The following is a 24,059-nucleotide window of genomic DNA, read 5'->3' as shown; positions in this document are numbered from 1 at the left end:
CTGAGGAAAAACTCCACCTATAGCAGGCCTCAACTTCTGAACATGCAAATTTGTTTAAAAGGTGTCAGTCTGAACTGAGACTGCCACAGAAGGGGATGGATCCCTGATCCTCAACAGTACCCCCAAAATCCAAGAGTAAAGCTGTAACCATGAAGGACAAAAAGCATTGGAGACCTCAAGGTGTTAGTGATACCAGATGTAAGAGAGGTCTGCTAAGGAAGGTTACATGAGCTTATTAATTGGCTCATTCTTAAGCTGGACTGAATCATTTTTACTATCCATTTTTTCTGCACCCAGTCTGTTATCAGTATTTATCATGAGCAGAAATAAATAAATGATTGATAGCAAACAAATGGAGTAATTGAAACTCTTTTATTGAATTTTGTGTATATAGAGACATGCTAGTAAAATAATCATAAGTCAATGCTAGTAAAACTAAAATGTTTATAAACGTTCTAACAGTTACTTAACTACTCTTCTGATGTAATGTTTCATTTACTTGATTAATTCTTGTCTCTAAAAGTAATAGTTAAAAATTGCCAATGTGTAAATTATTAATACAATCGTGTACTTACAAAGCCAACATAATATGTTTTACAATTTATCTCTTTCAAGTTCTGCTATTTTAATTTCTGAATACAAAGGAAACTCCCAGAAGAATAAAGCCAAAAGAGGCTTAAGTTCGACACTATTATGTTTCCAAAGTTTACCTTAAATCTACAGTTAACCAGTAGATGGTTGGAGACCAGAGTCATTCCTTTTATAGGCTAGAGTGACTCTGGGCTCTTATGAACTTAACCCTGACAGGAAGCAGATGTAGGGACTTCAGTTTAGTTTGGATTGTAAGAGGGGACTCTCTACCTAGAGAAACTTTGAATAATTTCAAGACTTAGGAGCAAACAATAAAAATTTACAATACAATTCGGATATAATTTTTTTTATATAATAGACATTGTTAATTAACTGTACACATATGGTTAGATTTCGGCAGTAACCAAGCGATTGTCTATAAGTTCAACAAAATTTCAGACTTTTCTAGTATTTTATAACCACATCATTGGGAATGTATTAGTGAGCTTTCTTTCATTATAACAAGTATCTGGGAAAGCAACTTATAAAGACAGAAGCTTTATTTTAGCTCTTGGGTTTGGAATTTACATTCTGTGGTGAGATGGACAGAATATCATGGTGAGGGTAAATGGCAAAGCAAAACTAACCACCTCATTTTATTGAATTTTTCATGGCCAAGAAACAAGGGAAAGGAAGACCCAGGGCCAGGAGCACTCATTCTCTTCTAGGCCATGTTCCAGTTTCTTAGCTTCCATCCACTAACTTGTACTACACCTTCTCATAGCTCTTGCTGGTAGTAACACATGCTGTGCCCACGTCCTCATCACATGGCCATTGCAGGTTTGAGTGCTAGAAAGCAAATGGCATTCTAGCTCATGCTAGGTACCCTGAGCTCACATATATATCCTGCTCATGCCACAGGCTGCTCCTGCTGATCTCAGCTTAGCAGTGCTGACATCTGCAACTAAAGTGAAAGGGTAAGTGCTGAGAATTTGTGACCCGAAACGTGTTTGCCTTTCCGTCTTCCGAGCCATCGTGCAACATGCTGTGTTCTCCATATTGCCTGGTTACTGGGAGTAAAAGGATGCCCAAGACATGGAGCGAGTGGGAGGTGGAAGGAAGTATGCTGGCAAGCAAATGCAGATGGACTCTGCTAAAGTGGGCAAAAGTACAAGCTGTTCCTCAGAAGAGATGACAGGAGATCAAAACTCAACTGGCTGCAAGTTGAACACCAAGCTTCCATTCTGCTTTTTTCAAGACACAATTTGTGCTTTCCAAAGGTCACCCTCATGCCTTTCTTCTGTTTCTTTTATGATCCAGAACTAGGATTCCGTTTATTAAGATTTGGATTTCTGACATCTCCTTGAAGTCCTTCCCTCAATTTCCTCCTACCAGGTAGAAAATGTTCCAGTGAGCATGTTGCAACAAGTTGTCCACAAACTGAGTCTTCCCACTGTAACCATGAAAAATACCGATTGAGCAGAAAGACATTAGGAATTTCTGTACATTCATTTAGATGATTTCTAATATTTGTGTTTTTGTGCATAAGATAGTTATTTAGAGTTAGAATATAGGCTATACCTCCTAGAAAGATGTCATCATAAAATTTATACTATTCAAGTTTGTTTATTTATTAGCTTATTAAGCCATCTTACTGATTTGTACTGAATAGTGGAGAAAGTATACACTGGACATAATATGATTTTGTGAATTGTAAAGTGATGTCAGTAATAACAGAGTTGGTGTCACAGTCCTTGGCATTTACAGTTTGCTTTCTGATCTTCCTTTGGCTGGATTGAGGCTTGCAGACAGACTCCTGTCCTTGATGTCTATCTTCTCATCTTGATCAGAGTTCCATGCAGAAGTTTAGAGAGGTTCCGTCCATCTTTTGCTCATAGATTTCATCAAACCTCTCATTCTGGGCCACAGTAAAGTGGTTTTTCCAATCACCCACAATTCCTAAAGGACAAAGGCCAGACAAAAGCATCAGTGTGTGGTTGACAGACTGTATCCCTGACTGGAGTGTGCAGTACCCACATTGGTGCTGTCCTGACAGGAGCTCAATTCCTCACCACTTTACCTCTCCTTAATGAGAAGGGGGTTTAGTTGTCTTTGTGCAGGGGCTCTGGCGTCTAAATAAAATCAATCAATTCAATGTGACCCAGAATCTTGGCTCTACTGTGCTACACACACATATTAGGTAGTAACAATTATAAAAATGAAGGAATGGTAGACATATAGCCATACAAGGAGATCTTAAGATGTTATACTGGCCAGAGATCTGGGGCATAAGAAAATACATATTGTGACACTCCAAGTATATGCCACCTAAGAACAAACAAAACCAACTTACAGTGAGAAATGGGAATATTTTCTTCTGAAGGAAAGATTGCCTGCAAAGGATATGGCAGGATATCAACCAAGCTGGTGGAATTCTTTTTACTTTGATCACTTAGTTTTATTTGTTTGTAAGAATGTATTGAACTGCATCGTTTATTTCTATGAATTGTTTTTTGTAGATTATGTTATTGGAACGAGATTCTATTTTTATTATTTTAAATAATTTTAGAGAGATAATCACTGTAACACTTGTGATTCTTAAAGAAAATTATCCAACTTGATGAACAAGAAATGTTCATTGTAGCATTAATCATAAAAATATGGACACAATATCTATAATAAGAGAAATACTTGGAAGAATAACAGGATATCCATGAGTCCTGTATAGATAGTCATGCGTAGAGGTCAGTATTTCTTTTCCTGGAGGGATAGCTCATATTCTGGTAAGCAAAAGTATGTAAGGTAATCACGGTTTGTGTTAGTGAACAGGTTTCTGTCATGGTATTCTTAGTTGTGTTTTTATGGCCAAAGCAAGCAAGCAAAGAAGCAAACACAAGTGAGTGCAGAGAAGAGTGGACATGGATAGACTGGGAAAAAGGGTGCTTCTCAAACCTTACCAAAGTCTAAGAGAGAAAAGAGGGAATACTGCAAGGGCAATGGATTAACTCCTGTGCTGAAAGTAAAAGAAAAAAAGTTCTGCAGCTGTTTATAAAACCTAGTCCTGGTTGCATAGCAGTGGAAAAAAGTGCAGATGTTAATGAGACAGTGGGATGGGTTTCATTCTGTACCTACCTTTTTGGAAAGTGGGTTTACTGAGGATCTGTGTGAAATCATCGAACTGTTGAGTTTTAGAAAGTTATTGAGTATACTAACTTTAAAAAATAACATTCCCCACTTAAAAGTGAATCACCAGGGATAATCAGATTTTTTTCTTTCAAAATCTAGGAAGCATTAAGGGCCTGGGTCTCAGTAATACATGCTGAAAGTCCTGAAAGTGTCATGAGTCATGATTTGGAGACAGAATCAAACTAGATGTCAGATCTGATGAGTCTAACCGCAGGCAGGGATCCCAAGGAGGTGTGCACCAAGGGGAGTCTGTCTTAGTTATCTGTAAGACTTGCTTTGTAGAGCTTCTTGTACACTAGGAACAAATCTCTAGCTTTTTTAGAATCACAATATGTGGATTGGAGGGGGACTGCCTCAGAATTAGAGATAAATAAGCCCCACAGACCTTTTCTCATGAAAGGGGAAATGGACTGGTCCATGATAGTCTTGGGGATTGTAGAAAAATTTGTCAAAGGATTGTCTTTCATTTTCTCAAATGATGTCTCCAGGACTATTTTATCCACGACCTCTTCATCCAAATTCTTGCCCATGAACTGTATTACCTTCTGGATTTCACGCTTTGGGTCCTGTGAGTGAGGGTAGCATTAGTTGGACTGGAAAAGAGTTTTCACACTATCACATTTTTCCAGACATTCCTGTCAGAACCACATTCCTAAAGCAGCTTCCCTGTCCCTGATGCTGAAGAAGTAATTTACTTACCCTCTTCATGTCTTCATAGAAGAGGAAGAGAATCTGGTATCTGTCTCGAATTTCCCACCATCCTTTCACATGGTCAAACCAAGATCCACAACTTACTGTGAAAAACAAGAATTGTTTTCATGGACACAAATCTTCCAAGTCAGGAAAGTTTGACTTTCCTTTTTTCTTTTTCTTTCTCTCTCTCTTTCTCTCTTTCTTTCTTTCTTTCTTTCTTTCTTTCTTTCTTTCTTTCTTTCTTTCTTTCTCTCTCTCTCTGTCTCTCTCTGTCTCTGTCTCTCTGTCTCTGTCTCTCTGTCTCTGTCTCTGTCTCTGTCTCTGTCTCTCTCTCTCTCTCTCTCTCTCTCTCTCTCTCTCTCTTCCTTTCTTTCTTTTTTTCTTTTTTCTGGCTTCAGGTACATCAGAGAAGGAAAAATTCTGTATTAGATATTTCCCAGCATCACTGAGCTGCTCGATTCTGAGGTCACGTAGTTTCTGTCAGTATTGGGGGCTTTTCTTTAATATGAGAATTAAAGTGGCTTCATATTGATTATGCACAATCACTTGCACCCTGATATTATGACAGGGTCACACAGGCTGAGGAAAGTCTATAGGTCGGGAATCCCCAAATAGAGGCCAGGATAGGAGGCACCGGAAACTCTGGGGGATCAACTGTCAGGGGTTGTTCTCTCAGCTCAGCCTAATCGGGGTAAAACCACAGAGGGACAATGCATTTTTATTTACCTTTTCCATTGATGAAGGTTTCAAAATACTCATTCCAGGTGCCTGGATTGGGGAGCACCTGGCACATTCTGTAGAAGTGGTAGAAGGAAACCATGCAGTCTTTGGCGTTTCGAGCCACATAAAGGAACTTTGGAGAAGAAGAGAGGTGAGTTAAAGGAACACAAATATTGGAACTCCCTAGTTGTCCCTCTGGGTGAGTCCTTTTGGGGAATGCTCAGCTCTCCTGCCCTGGCACTGACACTCAGCCTAGAGCAATGTCACCAATTATGATACTCCCAGCCCAGCCCTAACTCATTAAAATTTATCTCAATTCTTGATTTCCCTTTTGTTATCAGGGGCAAACTCTTCCTCTACATACTCTGAATCAACTACAGAGCCACTGAGCCTTCCAGAAACCTCAGCCTGATTTCTGAGAAAGCAATTGCTCCACCTGCTGTTTTGACGTGGAGCAGCACCGTGGATCCTACTTGATATGAGCACACACTTTCTTCCATGATGATCACTTTAAAATCTGTGTGTTTCTACACAGAATAAGCAAACACTAGGTGCATTTCAATAAGGACCCTGTTGGGAGACTTTGTTATCTTGCCCTTGTATTCTCCAAGTCAAAATGCTGCTGTGCACCAATGGAAAGAATTTTCTAAAGTGTCAGATTATTTATTTATTTTTTAATTTAATTCTTGCACTTTGTACTCAGGCTGTCTTTCACCTCAGTATTGACAGACATTTTAGGAGTTTCATCTTTCCTTTTCAGAGATGTGCTTTCCAGCCACATGGCATAACTCTCACCTTTCCTCAGCCCTCATTCATCCCTTTCCAAGTCCATACATTTCTCTATTCTGATGCACACAGTCTGAGGGTTAGGCTCGTTCTGGTTTTTAATTTTCTGTGTTGTATATATAAATCGTTAAATATGTATATATAATATATAATGTATATAATATATAATGATATATACATATATGTGTAAGCAATTATAAAACACCATTGCTTTATTTGATGATTCAACCTAAAGTCACATCTTCTTTCTTTATGTCATATTTGATACAATGATCTATTTGGTACAGCATTAACATTTTCTTTTTTTGTCACTTTTTTTGTTTGTTTTTTTATTTATTTATTTTTTTAACTTGAGTATTTCTTATTTCCATTGGGAGTGTTATTCCCTTTCCCGGTTTACGGGCCAATATCCCCCTAATCCCTCCCCCTCCCCTTCTTTATGGGTGTTCCCCTCCGCATCCTCCCACCATTGCCACCCTCCCTCCAGTAATCACGTTCACTGGGGGTTCAGTCTTAGCAGGATCCAGGGCTTCCCCTTACACTGATGATCTTACTAGGGTATTCAATGCTATCTATTTGGTCAGAGTACAGGGTCAGTCCATGTATAGTCTTTAGGTAGTGGCTTAGTCCCTGGATGCCCTGGTTGCTTGGCATTGTTGTTCATATGGTGTCTCGAGACCCTTCAAGCTTTCCAGTTCTTTCTCTGATTTCTTCAATGAAGGTCCTATTCTCAGTTCAGTGGTTTGCTGCTGGCATTCGCCTCTGTATTTGCTGTATTCTGGCTGTGTCTCTCAGAGGAGATCTACATCCAGCTCCTGTCTGCCTGCACTTCTTTGCTTCATCCATCTTGTCCAATTGGGTGGCTGTATATGTATGGGCCACATGTGTGGCAGGCTCTGAATGGGTGTTCCTCTGTTTCTGTTTTAATCTTTGCTTCTCTATTCCCTGCCAAGGATATTCTTGTTCCCCTTTCAAAGAAGGAGTGAAGATTTCACATTTTGATCACCCGTATTGAGTTTCAAGTGTTCTAGGCATCTAGGGTAATTCAAGCATTTGGGCTAATAGCCACTTATCAATGAGTGCATACCATGTGTGTTTTTCTGTGATTGGGTTATCTCACTCAGGATGATATTTTCCAGTTCCAACCATTTGCCTACGAATTTCATAAAGTCTTTGTGTTTGATAGCTGAGTAATATTCCATTGTGTAGATGTACCACACTTTCTGTATCCATTCCTCTGTTGAAGGGCATCTGGGTTCTTTCCAGCTTCTGGCTATTATAAATAAGGCTGCTATGAACATAGTGGAGCACGTGTCTTTTTTATCTGTTGCGGCATCTTTTGGGTATATGCCCAAGAGAGGTATAGCTGGATCCTCAGGCAGTTCAATGTCCAATTTTCTGAGGAACCTCCATACTGATTTCCAGAATGGTTGTACCAGTCTGCAATCCCACCAACAATGGAGGAGTGTTCCTCTTTCTCCACATCCTTGCCAGCATTTGCTGTCACCTGAGTTTTTTATCTTAGCCATTCTCACTGGTGTGAGGTGAAATCTCAGGGTTGTTTTGATTTGCATTTCCCTTATGACTAAAGATGTTGAACATTTCTTTAGGTGTTTCTCAGCCATTCAGCGTTCCTCAGCTGTGAATTCTTTGTTTAGCTCTGAACCCCATTTTTTTAATAGGGTTATTTGTCTCCCTGCGGTCTAACTTCTTGAGTTCTTTGTATATTTTGGATATAAGGCCTCTATCTGTTGTAGGATTGGTAAAGATCTTTTCCCAATCTGTTGGTTGCCGTTTTGTCCTAACCACAGTGTCCTTTGCCTTACAGAAGCTTTGCAGTTTTATGAGATCCCATTTGTCGATTCTTGATCTTAGAGCATAAGCCATTGGTGTTTTGTTCAGGAAATTTTTTCCAGTGCCCATGTGTTCCAGATGCTTCCCTAGTTTTTCTTCTATTAGTTTGAGTGTGTCTGGTTTAATGAGGAGGTCCTTGATCCACTTGGACTTAAGCTTTGTACAGGGTGATAAGCATGGATCGATCTGCATTCTTCTACATGTTGCCCTCCAGTTGAACCAGCACCATTTGCTGAAAATGCTATCTTTTTTCCATTGGATGGTTTCGGCTCCTTTGTCAAAAATCAAGTGCCGATAGGTGTGTGGGTTCATTTCTGGGTCTTCAATTCTGTTCCATTGGTCTATCTGTTTGTCTCTGTACCAATACCATGCAGTTTTTATCACTATTGCTCTGTAATACTGCTTGAGTTCAGGGATAGTGATTCCCCCTGAAGTCCTTTTATTGTTGAGGATAGTTTTAGCTATCCTGGGTTTTTTGTTATTCCAGATGAATTTGCAAATTGTTCTGTCTAACTCTTTGAAGAAATGGATTGGTATTTTGATGGGGATTGCATTGAATCTGTAGATCACTTTTGGTAAAATGGCCATTTTTACTATATTAGTCCTGCCAATCCATGAGCATGGGAGACCTTTCCATCTTCTGAGGTCTTCTTCAATTTCTTTCTTCAGGTTCTTGAAGTTCTTATTGTACAGATCTTTTACTTGCTTGTTTAAAGTCACACTGAGGTACTTTATATTATTTGGGTCTATTATGAAGGGTGTCGTTTCCCTAATTTCTTTCTCGGCTTGTTTCTCTTTTGTGTAGAGGAAGGCTACTGATTTATTTCAGTTAATTTTATACCCAGCCACTATGCTGAAGTTGTCTATCAGCTTCAGTAGTTCTCTGGTGGAACTTTTGGGATCACTTAAATATACTATCATATCATCTGCAAATAGTGATATTTTGACTTCTTCTTTTCCGATCTCTATCCCCTTGACCTCCTTTTGTTTTCTGATAGCTCTGATATTTTGACTTCTTCTTTTCCGATCTGTATCCCCTTGACCTCCTTTTGTTTTCTGATAGCTCTGGCTAGAACTTCAAGAACTATATTGAATAAGTAGGGAGAGAGTGGGCAACCTTGTCTAGTCCCTGATTTTAGTGGGACTGCTTCAAGTTTCTCTCCATTTAGTTTAATGTTAGCAACTGGTTTGCTGTATATGGCTTTTACTATGTTTAGGTATGGGCCTTGAATTCCTATTCTTTCCAGGACTTTTATCATGAAAGGGTGTGGAATTTTGTCAAATGCTTTCTCAGCATCTAATGAAATGATCATGTGCTTTTGTTCTTTCAGTTTGTTTATATAATGGATCACGTTGAAAAAATCATGGTGGTTGAAAGTTCCACCAGAGAACTACTGAAGCTGATAGACAACTTCAGCATAGTGGCTGGGTATAAAATTAACTGAAATAAATCAGTTTTCTGTATATTAAACCATCCCTGCATGCCTGGGATGAAGCCGACTTGATCATGATGGGTGATTGTTTTGATGTGCTCTTGGATTCGGTTTGCCAGAATTTTATTGAGTAATTTTACGTCGATATTCATAAGGGAAATTGGTCTGAAGTTCTCTTTCTTTGTTGGGTCTTTGTGTGGTTTAAGTATAAGAGTAATTGTGGCTTCATAGAAGGAATTTGGTAGTGCTCCATCTGTTTCAATTTTGTGGAATAGTTTGGATAATATTGGTACGAGTTCTTCTATGAAGGTCTGATAGAATTCTGCACTAAACTCGTCTGGATCTGGGCTCTTTTTGGTTGGGAGACCTTTAATGACTGCTTCTATTTCCTTAGGAGTTATGGGGTTGTTTAACTGGTTTATCTGTTCCTGATTTAACTTCGGTACCTGGTATCTGTCTAGGAAATTGTCCATATCCTGCAGATTTTCAAGTTTTGTTGAATATAAGCTTTTATAGTAAGATCTGATGATTTTTTGAATTTCCTCTGAATCTGTAGTTATGTCTCCCTTTTCATTTATGATTTTGTTAATTTGGACACACTCTCTGTATCCTCTCGTTAGTCTGGCTAAGGGTTTATCTATCTTGTTGATTTTCTCAAAGAACCAACTTTCGGTACTGTTGATCCTTTCTATGGTCCTTTTTGTTTCTACTTGGTTGATTTCAGCTCTGAGTTTGATTATTTCCTGCTTTCTACTTCTCCTGGGTGTATTTGCTTCTTTGTGTTCTAGAGCTTTTAGGTGTGATGTCAAGCTGGTGACATATGCTCTTTCCTGTTTCTTTCCGCAGGCACTCAGAGGTATGAGTTTTCCTCTTAGCACAGCTTTCATTGTGTCCCATAAGTTTGGGTATGTTGTACCTTCATTTGCATTAAATTCTAAGAAGTCTTTAATATCTTTCTTTATTTCTTCCTTGACCAGGTTATCGTTGAGTAGAGCATTGTTCAACTTCCACGTATATGTGGGCATTCTTCCCTTTTTGTTATTGAAGACCAGCTTTCGGCCGTGATGGTCTGATAGCTCGCATGGGATGATTTCTATCTTTCTGTACCTGTTGAGGCCCGTTTTTTGACCAATTATATGGTCAGTTTTGGAGAAAGTACCATGAGGAGCTGAGAAGAAGGTATATACTTTTCCTTTAGGATAGAATGTTCTATAAATATCTGTTAAGTCCATTTGGTTCGTGACTTCTCTTAGTCTGTCTTCGTCTCTGTTTAATTTCTGTTTCCATGATCTGTCCATTGATGGGAGTGGGGTGTTGAAATCTCCTACTATTATTGTGTGAGGTGCAATGTGTGTTTTGAGCTTTAGTAAGGTTTCTTTTACGTATGTAGGTGCCCTTGTATTTGGGGCATAGATATTTAGGATTGATAGTTCATCTTGGTGGATTTTTCCTTTGATGAACATGAAGTGTCCTTCCTTATCTTTTTTGATGACTTTTAGTTGAAAATTGATTTTATTTGATATTAGAATGGCTACTCCAGCGTGCTTCTTCTGACCATTTGCTCGGCAAGTTGTTTTCCAGCCTTTCACTCTGAGGTAGTGTCTGTCTTTGTCTCTGAGGTGTGTTTCTTGTAGGCAGCAGAATGCAGGGTCCTTGTTGCATATCCAGTTTGTTAATCTATGTCTTTTTATTGGGGAGATGAGTCCATTGATGTTGAGAGATATTAAGGAATAGTGATTATTGCTTCCTGTTATATTCATATTTGGATCTGAGGTTATGTTTGTGTGCTTCTTCTTCTCTTTGTTTTGTTGCCAAGGCGATTAGTTTCTTGCTTCTTTTAGGGTGTAGCTTGCCTCCTTATGTTGGGTTTTACCATTAATTATCATTTTTAGTGCTGGATTTGTAGAAAGATATTGTTTAAATTTGGTTTTGTCATGGAATATCTTGGTTTCTCCATCTATGTTTTGCTGGATACAGTAACCTAGGCTGCCATTTGTGTTCTCTTAGGGTCTGTATGACATCTGTCCAGGATTTTCAGGCTTTCATAGTTTCTGGAGAAAAGTCTGGTGTGATTCTGATAGGTCTGCCTTTATATGTTACTTGACCTTTTTCCCTTACTGCTTTTAATATTCTTTCTTTATTTTGTGCGTTTGGTGTTTTGACTATTATGTGACGGGAGGAGTTTCTTTTCTGGTCCAATCTATTTGGAGTTCTGTAGGCTTCTTGTATGCTTATGGGTATCTCCTTCTTTAGGTTAGGGAAGTTTTCTTCTATGATTTTGTTGAAGATATTTACTGGTCCTTTAAGTTGGGAGTCTTCACTCTCTTCTACAACTATTATCCTTAGGTTTGATCTTCTCATTGAGTCCTGGATTTCCTGTATGTTTTGGACCAGTAGCTTTTTCTGCTTTACATTATCTTTGACAGTTGAGTCAATGATTTCTATGGAATCTTCTGCTCCTGAGATTCTCTCTTCCATCTCTTGTATTCTGTTGGTGAAGCTTGTATCTACAGCTCCTTGTCTCTTCTTTTGGTTTTCTATATCCGTGGTTGTTTACATGTGTTCTTTCTTGATTGCTTCTATTTCCATTTTTAATTCCTTCAACTGTTTAATTGTGTTTTCCTGGAATTCTTTCAGGGATTTTTGTGATTCCTCTCTGTAGGCTTCTACTTGTTTATTTATGTTTTCCTATGTTTCTCTAAGGGAGTTCTTCACATCTTTCTTGAAGTCCTCCAGCGTCATGATCAAATATGATTTTGAAACTAGATCTTGCTTTTCTGGCGTGTTTGGATATTCAGTGTTTGCTTTGGTGGAAGAATTGTGCTCCGATGATGCCATGTAGTCTTGGTTTCTGTTCCTTGGGTTCGTGCGCTTGCCTCTCACCATCAAATTATCTCTGGTGTTACTTTGTTCTGCTATTTTTGACAGTGGCTAGACTGTCCTATCATCCTGTGTTTCAGGGGTGTTGTAGACCTGTTTTCCTGTTTTCTTTCAGTCAGTTATGGGAACAGAGTGTTCTGATTTCGGACGTGTAGTTTTTCCTATCTACAGGTCTTTAGCTGTTCCTGTGGGCCTGTGTCCTGAGTTCACTAGGCAGGTCGTTTGGAGTAGGAAGGTTTGTCTTACCTGTGGTGCTGAGGCTCAAGTTTGCTTGTGGGGTGCTGCCTACGAGCTCTTTGTGGGGGTAGCAACTAGGAAGTTCTGTGCTGCCCTTTCCAGGAGCTTCCGTGCACCAGGGTTCCAGATGGCGTTTGGTGTTTTCCTCTGGAATCAGTAATGTGTGCAGAGTGCAGTCTCTTCTGGTTTCCCAGGCTTGTCTGCCTCTCTGAAAGTTTAGCTCTCCCTCCCACAGGATTTGGGTGTAGAGAACTGTTTATCTGGTCGGTCCCTTCAGGTTCTGGGGGTGTCTCAGTCGCACTTGACCCGCTGCTGCTGTGCCCTTATCCAAGGGAACCCAGAGGTCATATACAGTTTCCTCTTGGGCCAGGGATGTGGGCAGGGTTGGGCAATGTTGGTGGTCTCTTCTGCTCTGAAGTCTCAGGAGTGCCTACCTGTCCAGGCGGTGAAGTCTCTCCCCCACGGGGTTTGGGAGCAGCCGCATTAACATTTTCTTATTTTTGCATATAACAGGTTTGTCAGAAGTTTTTAGGAGCCAACTTGAACTGTTCTTTAGCAGACACCCTCATGAAGGTCTCTTTCCTTATGTATGTTGTATGTATGTATGTATGTATGTATGTATGTATGTATGTTGTAATGTATGATCATGATCACAGTAGTAATCTGGGGATCTGAGCTGAGATGACTCTTCAGATAAGATCATGTGTATTTCTGTTAGATATACTGGTGTTTCTGGTACTGGGGTCATCTTATGCTGATTTGTAAGAGCTTATAGTCCAGGGTAAGAATAGGGAATTAATCTTTAAAACCTTTGACAGATGACACAAGACTACCCAGAAGTTGCCTACAGTCTTCTTTACCACCTACAATGTATACTATATTGGTAAATTTCCTTCTGTTGTTTGAATTCACTGAGAAGCTGGCTTCAGAAGTTGGGTTACTCCATACGCACTTCAACACCAAATATATTTTTCTAAGTGTACTCCAAGATCCCTTATCTGGGGAGAGACTACTCCATGAACTCTGTGACAAGGAGGGAAGAGAAGAGCAAAATAGCCCAAGTAAAAAACTAGTTACTGAGAACATCTGGAAGGTGAACTCTTTTGTAAAGGTGTTACTTTGTTTAGTCCATTGGGAAAGAGATACTAGAAGATCAGCTCTTGGAAACCTTAGCCATAGAGAGAAACCTCAGTGTGAAACTCCAGCTGATGCTTAAACTTCCTCAGTTTCTTGAAAATGGTGTGAGCACAGGATCTCCTGATGTTATCTCTTTCCTACCTGTCCTTTACTTGGAGGAATATTCTGATCAGCCTGGGTATTTTATGAGTAAATTGACTGGCTATCCCAGTGGAGATTCATCAGTAGTTTTTGCTAGATGTTTGTGAGTCCTCCCTTTGTAATATTATCTTTCTACTGTGATTTGTTCCTTGACCTGGAAGCCTTGCCCAGGGACACTCTATGCTCTGCCTGAGAATCTCTGTGCTGGGAACAACAAGTGTCAGATTCAAGAGGGCTTGTCCAGGCAATTTCTGCTTGAGGACCTGATTTGTTGTTTGTTATCTCTCTCTCTCTCTCTCTCTCTCTCTCTCTCTCTCTCTCTCTCTCTCTCTCCACCCTTCCATTTGCCTGCTGCTTTCTATTTGTTCATTTTCTCTGGCTTGTTTTATATACTTAATAACCTCACTCATTCAAAACTGAAAATATACCCATTGAAGACGGTTCTCAGTACCACAGAGCTCAACTCCTCCACCTACATATACATGGAAGATGATGACCCATGATACCTATGCTCTCTCCTCATTCTCTTATCTCCTTGTGTTCATGTTCTGTTTCAATCCCTGTGCAAACATTAAAGCTAATGTTGCTGAATTATCCAGGGGATCAAATACCACTGCACAGGTCCATGATAATTATGCTTTTCTTAATTTTATTTCAGTTTTATTTTTTTGTAACTTGGGAATTTCCTCAGCTTATTTGATCTCAGATAATATCAAGAGGTATTCCTCAGTGATTTCATAATAGCTGGTCTCAGTAATGCCAGGAATAGAATTGGCACTCGTCACCCACCTTTACGGACAATACAAGTCATTTGATTGTAGGAACTCCACCAATATTTCTGCTATCTATAAATACTTTAGTCCTTTCAAAACAATCCTTAAAGCTTAAATTATGTGATGGTTTTATTTATATTGATGCATTGCCTGCTTGTATGATCATGACCCATGTGCAAGCAGTACCCATACAAACCAGAAGAGGGCATCATATCCCCTAGTACTGAAGTTACAGACAGTTGTGAGCTAGTATCTGAACCTTTGTCCTCTGGAAGAACAGTCAATACACTTAAGCACTGAGCCCATTTCTCTAGTCCCTTTTTATCTTTCTTTCACTATTTCCATTTAAAAAAGAAAAAGATTATTCTTAGAAAAGCCATTGACTCATCCTTGAATTTCAGCTCCACTCACTGCACAATTACTGTACCCTTGGCATACTCCTTGGTATACCTATGGTATACTCCTACCATGGTCCAACACCCTCAATGTGTCAGGAACACAATAGACAAGACACTGGGACACATGACATAATCCTAGAAAGAGTGAAAGCAGCCTGGAGGCTTCTGAGGCTCCATCCAAGCCTCCTCTGCAGCTCCACTGGGATTTACCCTTTGAACATCAGTCCTTTGCACTTGATCTGCTCAGTCTTTTTGTGCTCCACTCCATAAGCCCTCCTATAGCCTACAGCCTATGGTTCCCGTTCCCCACTCCCAGTCTGCTTCACTGAAGAACACATGATCCCCAGTACCTCAGTCTGCCCTCGGCCTTCACATCACATTTGAAAGCCTCTGGGGAACCACTCTACTAAATCTAGCATGGTGTTTGACTTTACTGCACAGTATGAGGTCTCAGAGGTACAGCGTACTGCTAAGGAAGCTATACTCACTCAGGCTGTGAAGGCCTGAGGCTCTGGGCTCCCTGCTCCAGTCCCGATAGGAACTGCTACTGTCTTACCTTACAGTTGTTTGTCCAGAAAGACGGTGGCAGCAGCTGAGTGGGAAGATGGGTCCTTAGTATCCTTGGAGCTGGCATCGCATTGGCTTTGTCCACACCTGTAACACAATTCAGGAGATGATTGCACAGTATGCTCAGCACATGAGAATATCCACTCCAGGTGCTGCTCAGGGAATCCAGCATCCACACAGGGATTCTCGTATTTTTGCCTTGGGGATTGGGGGTGGTGGAAGAAGGATTATTGGTTTTGCTTTCGTGTTTGTAGGCTTACATAGCTTAAGACCTGGATGCTCCCTTCGAGTGAATTTACTGTCAGTTTGTAGAAAATGGGATGGAGGCTTCGATAAGTATGTGTTATTAAGAAAATCCAAACAGGACTGTTCCTCAGCACACACACACACCACAGGCACAGCCTGTACTTTCTATAAAGGAAATAGCGACCCAGCACTAGGAACGTATATGTCCTTGTCTAAAATCTATAGACTAAGAGATTCACTTGGTTCTCAAATTATAGGAGGAAGAAAGACTCTATTCTTCCTTCTTTAAGAAAATTTAGATGCCCAAACTACCAGACCCAAGGAGAACAGAAAGCCACTAATGACAACACATCCCACACCTGTGTAGCATGTTCAACTTCAATAGATGTGTCCCACACACATCACTGGAGTTGTACATTCCTACCTTGAGATTATTCCTCCTGCTCCTCCTCCTCCTCCTCCTCCTCCTCCTCCTCCTCCTCCTTCTCTTCCTTCTCCCCTTTCCTCTTCCTCCTCCTCCTTTTCTTTCTCTATAGGAATTAGTCAGCCTGAGTTCATGAAACCCCCCAATTCCTCTGAGACCTATAAGAATGGACTTCCCATATTTTACCATGTTGCTTGGATTCTCATCAGTGCTCTTTCATGCTGCTATCTGTATGACCATGGGGTTAACAATTCTCCTAACAAGACTTACATCTCTAAGGAAACTCCTCTTAGTGTCCCTCTCAACACCCAAACATGAAGTCTCTTATTGGAACCTCAAGGAATTCACTCTCTCATTTTGAGGATAATGACCTGGAAGCCAAGAATAACCAAATTTGTCCTATTGAGCCAGAGCTGATAAGAAACAGTGAGCAGACTCTTTTCACCTCCCTTCCAGCCATATCAAAAACTTCTCTCTGGTTATGTGCAGTGATGTTTCTTCTATTACATCCTTTCTGATACATGATTTGTAATTTCTGCACTTCTATTTACAAACCTTGTAGGGACTTTCTCTGTGAATCATTGAGTTAAAATGGGGTAAGATGAAATAAAGATATTGCAGACTGTCCCTAAGGTCTTTCCTTTAATCTAGCAATCAGGCTATTCAAATAATGGCAGTGGAGAAGTTAGAGAATTAGTCCTGCATTGCTCCAAAGATTGCATGAAATCATTCTGTTAGGTGGCACATTTGAATCTGGACTGTGATCCACAGAAAATGGTAAAGATTCTCTTATATGAATAATCTGAAAACCTGTCAAACAAGGAGCAGAGATACTTTTAAAAAACTAGAATTGTGACTGATAATAAGTGGCATTTAACTATAAACATACAGCGGGAGGGCATGCTGTAAACTTGCGTTCCACCTTACTTCTATGATATGAGGTCTGGAAGGTGACAAGGTATAATGCTTACTTTCCATTGTCAACTTGACTGGACTATGAACTGTATCTCTGGGTGTGTATATCCATAATACGGTTTCCAGAAAGGTTCACCCACAGATTGGCAGCCCAATGGGAAATTAAACTAAATAGAAAAAGGTGAGCAAAACATTAGCATCTGTCTGTGCTCCTAACTATAGACTCAATGTGATGAGCTTCATGACAGATTTATAATGTGTCCTGAAATTTGAGCTTAAAAGCCCTAAAATGCTGTAAGCAAAGCTTCACAGACAATTCTGGGGAAATTTTGGAAGAGCACAGTGCCAAAAAAAGAGTAGAGTGTGGAGGCCCACTCATGAGGTCGCAGAACTGCTCTATGGAGAGATGGGCTGGAGGTTATTATGTTATATTTTGGTGAAGAGTCTGGCCACACACTGCTCTTGAACTAAGAATTTGATAAAGTTGATTTCACAACAATAAGGGATTATGTTTAGCAAGGAAGTCTCAAGACTAGAAACTATGTATGAAAAGAAAAATGTTCAGTTAAAGTTACGTGAAAAATAGCTTTTCAATTGAACAAAGTAATTGCCTCCTCGTGTGTGTGTGTGTGTGTGTGTGTGTGTGTGTGCATATGTATGTATGTACATGTGTATGTGTGTGTATTTATATGCATGCATATGTGTGTGCATGTGTGTATGTGTGTGTATGTGTGCACATGTTTATATGTGTATGTGTGTATATGTGTGTGTGCATGCATGTGTTTGTGTTTCTGTTTGTGTGTATGTGTGTGTGTGCGTGTGTGTGTGTGTTTTGAATCATAAGACACTGTCCAGCAACCACTTGGTTATGAAAGTAAAGTACTGAATGCAGATGGCTGTGAGCTGCTGATGAGTAGATTTCTGTTCCTTCCTCTATTCTGCAGTTACACATGACCAGAGCAAAGGTATAATGAGAACATTAGGCAGAATTTTGCCTTCATATGCATCTATCTTCCTTGCTGATTCACATTTGGTAGAAATACAGAAAAGAAATGGATCTGGAAAGGGTGGCATATACATTTAACCCAACACTCAGGAGGCAGAAGCAGGAGAATCTCAGTGAGTTCAAAGCCGGACTAATATACAGCATGATGCTGTTCCAAATGGCAAATAGGGGGAGGGAGAGAGACAGGATAGGAAAGAAAAAGAGAAGATGAAGGGACAAGGACAGAGATTAGACAGAAGAGGAACATATATGGAATCAGGGTCTCTTACCTGAAGGCTGGGGTGGCCGAGCCCACTCAATAAAAGGGTGTCGGTGTTGAATGATGGTTCTCTGGCACTTCTCTACATCCCCATTCTGCTCAATCATGTTGACAATTTCTTGAATCCATGTTGTCCCTGGGAAGACCATAAAGATTGAGTTAGAAGATTATTCTTCAAATATACTAATGAAGGGGTGTGGATGCAGATGTTGGCTTTACCTTCTGTTCTAACCAGGATCTTGTTAGCTATAGAAGAAATACTTTGGATCTCTGGGAAAGGTAAAAAAGTAGAGACAAATCTCACCTCTTCCCAAGAAAAATGAATGGTACAAGAGACTAAGCTTCAAGATCCCAGGGATAAGACATGTGAAGTAGCACCCATTGTGGGACAAAAAGAGCCAGCTTCTAACTGTAGGTAGTTCTAAATTAGGTGAGGAGTTCAGATAGCTCAGAGGATGAGGCTGGGGCTACTACTCTACCAGGTTACCTGATTTAGGGTAAGTACAGATGAGGAGGTCATCTGGCTTCGCCTTGAAGGTCTGAATCTGACTCCAGTTGTCAACAGTTGAATCCCGCAGTGGGATCCCTGCGACCTCTTTCAGTTTTGTCTGTCTGCTCAATTCTGGGGCCAGGGCCATGATGTCTCAGGGAAGAAGGTTTAGTTCCTGTGAGAAAAGATCAGAATGGAATTCTTTTCTCTTTCTCTTTTTTTTTATTAACTTGAGTATTATTTACAGTTCCAGTCTTATTCCCTTTCCTGGTTTACGGGCCAACATAAGGGATTATGTTTAGCAAGGAAACTCCCCCTCCCCTTTTTTATGGGTGTTCCCCTCCCCATCCTCCCCCCATTGCCGCCCTCCCCCCAACAATCTAGTTCACTGGGGTTCAATCTTAGCAGGACCCAGGGCTTCCCCTTACACTGGTGATCTTACTAGGATATTCAATGCTACCTATGAGGTCAGAGTCCAGGGTCAGTCCATATATAGACTTTAGGTAGTGGCTTAGTCCCTAGAAGCTCTGGTTGCTTGGCATTGTTGTTCATATGGGGTCTCGAGCCCCTTCAGGCTCTTCCAGTTCTTTCTCTGATTCCTTCAACGGGGGTTCTGTTCTCAGTTCAGTAGTTTGCTGCTGGCATTCGCCTCTGTATTTGCTGTATTCTGGCTGTGTCTCTCAGGAGAGATCTACATCCGGCTACTCCAGCTTGCTTCTTCTGACCATTTGCTTGGCAAGTTGTTTTGAGCCTTTCACTCTGAGGTGGTGTCTGTGTTTTTCTCGGAGGTGTGTTTCCTGTAGGCAGTAGAATGCAGGGTCCTCGTTGTGTATCCAGTTTGTTAATCTATGTCTTTTTATTGGGGAGTTGAGGCCATTGATGTTGAGAGATATTAAGGAATAGTGATTATTGCTTCCTGTTACATTCATATTTGGATGTGAGGTTATGTTGTTGTGCTTTTCTTCTCTTTGTTTTGTTGCCAAGACGATTAGTTTCTTGCTTCTTCTAGGGTGTAGCTTGCCTCCTTATGTTGGGCTTTACCATTTATTACCCTTTATAGTGCTGGATTTGTATAAAGATATTGTTTAAATTTGGTTTTGTCATGGAATATCTTGGTTTCTCCATCTATGTTAATTGAGAGTTTTGCAGGATACAGTAACCTGGGCTGGCATTTGTGTTTTCTTAGGTTCTGTATGACATCTGTTCAGGATCTTCTGGCTTTCATAGTTTCTAGCGAAAAGTCTGGTGTGATTCTGATAGGTCTGCCTTTATATGTTACTTGACCTTTTCCCCTTACTGCTTTTAATATTCTTTCTTTATTTTGTGCGTTTGGTGTTTTGACTATTATGTGACGGGAGGTGTTTCTTTTCTGGTCCAATCTATTTGGAGTTCTGTAGGCTTCTTTTATGCCTATGGGTATCTCTTTTTTTAGGTTAGGGAAGATTTCTTCTATGATTTTGTTGAAGATATTTACTGTTCCTTTGAGCTGGGAGTCTTCACTCTCTTCTATACCTATTATCCTTAGATTTTATCTTCTCATTGAGTCCTGGATTCCCTGTATGTTTTGGACCAGTAGCTTTTTCCGCTTTACATTATCTTTGACAGTTGAGTCGATGATTTCTATGGAATCTTCTGCTCCTGAGATTCTCTCTTCTATCTCTTTTATTCTGTTGGTGAAGCTTGTATCTACGGCTCCTTGTCTCTTCTTTTGGTTTTCTATATCTGGGGATGTTTCTATGTGTTCTTTCTTGTTTGCTTCTATTTCCATTTTTAATTCCTTCAACTGTTTGATTGTGTTTTCCTGGAATTCTTTCAGGGATTTTTGTGATTCCTCTCTTAGGCTTCTACTTGTTTATTTATGTTTTCCTGTGTTTCTCTAAGGGAGTTCTTCACGTCTTTCTTGAAGTCCTCCAGCTTCATGATCAAATATGATTTTGAAACTAGATCTTGCTTTTCTGGTGTGTTTGCATATTCTGTGTTTGTTTTGGTGGGAAATTGGGCTCTGATGATGACATGTATTCTTCGTTTCTATTGCTTGGATTCCTGCGCTTGCCTCTCGCCATCAGATTATCTCTAGTGTTACTTTGTTCTGCTATCTGACAGTGGCTAGACTGTCCTATAAACCTGTGTATCAGGAGTGCTGTAGACCTGTTTTCCTTTTTTTCTTTCAGCCAGTTATGGGAACAGAGTGTTCTGATTTCGGACGTGTAGTTTTTCCTATCTACAGGTCTTCAGCTATTCCTGTGCCCTGTGTCTTGAGTCCACCAGGCACGTCGCTTGGAGCAGGAAGGTTTGTCTTACCTGTGGTCCTGAGGCTCAAGTTTGCTCATGGGGTGTTGCTTATGAGCTCTCCGGGGGGACAGCAACCAGGATTATCTGCACAGCCCTTTCCGGGAGCTTCCATGCACCAGGGTTCCAGATGGCGTTTGTTTTTTCCTCTGGAATTAGTAATGTGAGCAGAGTGTAGTCTCCTCAGGTTTCCCAGGCGTGTCTGCCTTTCTGAAGATTTAGCTCTCCCTCCCATGAGATTTGGGTGCGGAGAACTGTTTATCTGGTCGGTCCCTTCAGGTTCTGGTGGTGTCTCAGAGGCAGGGGACCTGCTGCTCCTGTGCGCTTATTTCCAGGAACCCAGAGGCCGTATACAGTTTTCTCTTGTGCCAGGGATATGGGCAGGTGTGCGCACTGTTGGTGGTTTCTTCTGCTCTGCAGTCTCAGGAGTGCCCACCTGTCCAGGCGGTGAGCTCTCGCTCCCATGGGGTTTGGGAGCAGTGAGCTGGTGGGGGCCCAGAATGGAATTCTTAAAGTACTGTGATAAAGCATACACAACATGAAAATGACTCTTAAGTATCATAAGTGGATTGCTCAGTGGCATTAATAATATTCCTGCTGTTCTATGTCTACCATCACCTTCCATCTCCTGAAAACATTTTACTTTTCTAGATGGAAGCTAGGAGCCCACTACTGCTAAATCACAGTGCCAGGCTACCACTATTTTCCTTTTTATCTCCTTAAACTCTAGATGCTTTAGAGTAAGTTCATTTTGTCTTCTTGTGAATAGCTATTTTACTTAGTTGAATATTCTTAAGGATCGGCTGTATTGTGGCATGCCATCAGATTTTCTTCCCAATTAATGCTAACTTTTATTGCATGCCTGCTTGTAGTGTGGTTTGTTTATCCATTTCCTTGTCCACGGGAACTTGGAGTGCCTCCTTTCAACTATTGTACTATAAACAATGCACAAATACCTAAGCTTCTACATTCATATTTTTGGGTTCATAACTCAATGCAGATATGCAAAATAGTATGTTCTCATTTTTGAGAAATTGTCATAGAACTTTCCTACAGTGGCTGTATCATTTAAGAAGTCTACCAGTAGTATATAGTACTCTCGAATCACTGACATGTATCTCCCTTAAATCTCCATCCCAATAGATTTGTTTTGCTTTTCCTTCATGACTAATAATGAATATCTTCTCATGTACTTACAGTCTACTTTATGTCTTTTTTTCAGAGAGAGACACATTGTTCCACTGTTTGTGGTTGGTTGCTATACCTAGAAACTTACAAATATATGAATAGGAGGGATGAATGATCTTCTAATACTCAAGAGTAAGTGGCTATTGTAGTTTCAAAGCACATCTACCACTGCTGCTCAGAGGCATAGCAAGGTAATGTTCAGTGACTGCTACAGTAGTGAGTACCACTATTATATTTATTATAAGCAACTCGTTTTTAGTTCTTATATAATTTGAAGCCTAGAACATTAGAGGGAAAGAATATTTATGGAAAGTGTAACCGCGAATAATTGCTAGTAATTGTGTAAAGAAAACTACAGTGAATGAGAGAAACAAAAACTGTCCAGGCTGGCCAGACCAAATATCAGGATGACAGGTTCCCAGAGAAAGTTGAGTTCTCTGGAATGGATGCAGTGCTTTTAGAAAATGAAGACCCGGTTTTACTTGAAAACATTTCCAATATAAGCAGCAGCTATAGTTGTAGTATAGCAGAGAGGGTGTACTTCCCATAAAACTCTGAGATGTGATATAGTCAGCTTCAGCAGAGGAAGATAGAGTATTGCCATCTCCCCTTCCTTTCTTTTCTTTTAAGGTAAGAGTAGATAGGGTCTCTGCATATCCCAGGATTGCCCATAGCTCCCTCTGTAGCCTTGAATGTACAATCCTCCTGCTCCAGTCTCCTTGGTTCTGAAGTGGCAAGTGTAAGCTCACTCACTTAGTTTGGAGCACTGACATTTCTAACATACCTTCCATGTTAGGTCCTTCCCTTTTAATTCACATCACAGGTTTAGCATAAGTAATAATCATTCCTCTAAATATAAGAAGGCTTACAAGATTCTAAATCAATGGTTTGATAAAGACCTCAGCTAGTATCTGTCTACTAATCTCATAAAACTTCTTTAAAAATTGCTTCTAAGTTACAAGTGTGCGTGAAATTTAAGATGTTCATGCAATAAGTCCATATTCACAAAGAAAACTAATACAGAAATTGTTATTACTTAATGTATTTTTGTCCTTTTCTTTTTTTTTTTCTTTGAGCCTGTAGAAATAGAGTTTTAAAAAGGTTACTCATTGTCAGAGTCAGGATGTGCAGTGCCGGACGTGCCTGAGGGAGAGCCAGAGATAGGACTTGCCAAACCAGCTACCAGTTCCAAGGACACTGATCATCCGTAGCCACCCCCTCCCCTTCCTTCACTCCCCTGAAGTGAGTCATCTTCCTGAGTGAGATGAGCCACCCTACCCGAGCTGCTGAGCTGCTAGATAGCATGTACTCCTTGGTGTTGTAATTTCGAGCCGAAAGTAAGTGTGCACCATTTGAAATGACCAATCATGTGTAACCACGCAAATGTCCCTAACCTCCCCTATATAAACCCCCGAGTTTGGAAGCTCGGGGTCGATTCCTCTGTCTCCTGTGTGAGATACGTATCGACCCAGGATCCCGCTAATAGGGATCTCGTTATAAAAGCTACCTCTTGCTGTTACATCAAGACCGGCTACTCGTGATTCCTGGTGGCACCCCACCCCATGATTGGAGCGAGAGACGAGGCTCCCCGTTCAGGGGTACGCTCTTTCAAGCCAATTGTTAAGATATAATTGCCCACCTAAACATACAAATCCCAGTACCATCCATCCCTTAGGAACATTAGTAACAACCTGTAAATACACAGAGCGAGATCTTTACATCAGTGTCCATTGTCCTGCCAGCGAGTCTCTCTCTCTCGCTCTCTTCTCCTTTCTGTTCCAGTCTCCTCCTCTTCCTTCAAACTTCTCTCCCACCCATCCTTCCTTCTCCTCCAATGACAGGCCTCCTTCTATCCTGTACCTACCCC

At 40.5% G+C, this 24,059-nt stretch overlaps 1 protein-coding gene across 27 annotated transcripts in view; it reads right to left on the bottom strand.

Annotated features, from left to right (window-relative positions):
- Positions 1 to 1,468: 1,468 nt before the first annotated feature.
- The window catches only part of LOC148003344 (sulfotransferase 1C2A-like), a 30,104-nt gene continuing 7,513 nt past the window's right edge, over positions 1,469 to 24,059 (bottom strand). For 8 of the 27 annotated variants that reach the window (XM_087568375.1, XM_087568374.1, XM_087568379.1 and 5 more), the window contains 7 exons: positions 18,713 to 18,890; positions 18,236 to 18,361; positions 15,365 to 15,462; positions 5,176 to 5,302; positions 4,456 to 4,550; positions 4,142 to 4,322; positions 1,469 to 2,529 (listed from right to left, as the gene is read on the bottom strand). In XM_087568375.1, coding sequence (XP_087424501.1) covers positions 2,417 to 2,529; positions 4,142 to 4,322; positions 4,456 to 4,550; positions 5,176 to 5,302; positions 15,365 to 15,462; positions 18,236 to 18,361; positions 18,713 to 18,863 — 891 coding nt within the window. In that variant the 5' untranslated portion in view covers positions 18,864 to 18,890 and the 3' untranslated portion in view covers positions 1,469 to 2,416. Of the gene's footprint in view, positions 2,530 to 4,141; positions 4,323 to 4,455; positions 4,551 to 5,175; positions 5,303 to 15,364; positions 15,463 to 18,235; positions 18,362 to 18,712; positions 18,891 to 21,016; positions 21,522 to 24,059 lie in introns of all 27 variants that reach the window. The other 19 variants (XM_087568377.1, XM_087568376.1, XM_087568378.1 and 16 more) reach the window with 3 other exon arrangements.

The sequence above is a fragment of the Rattus norvegicus genome, chromosome 9 (genome assembly GCF_021556685.1).
Source record: "Rattus norvegicus strain SHRSP/BbbUtx chromosome 9, alternate assembly SHRSP_T2T, whole genome shotgun sequence".
Taxonomy (NCBI): domain Eukaryota; kingdom Metazoa; phylum Chordata; class Mammalia; order Rodentia; family Muridae; genus Rattus; species Rattus norvegicus.
This window is presented reverse-complemented; position numbering and strand designations above follow the sequence as displayed.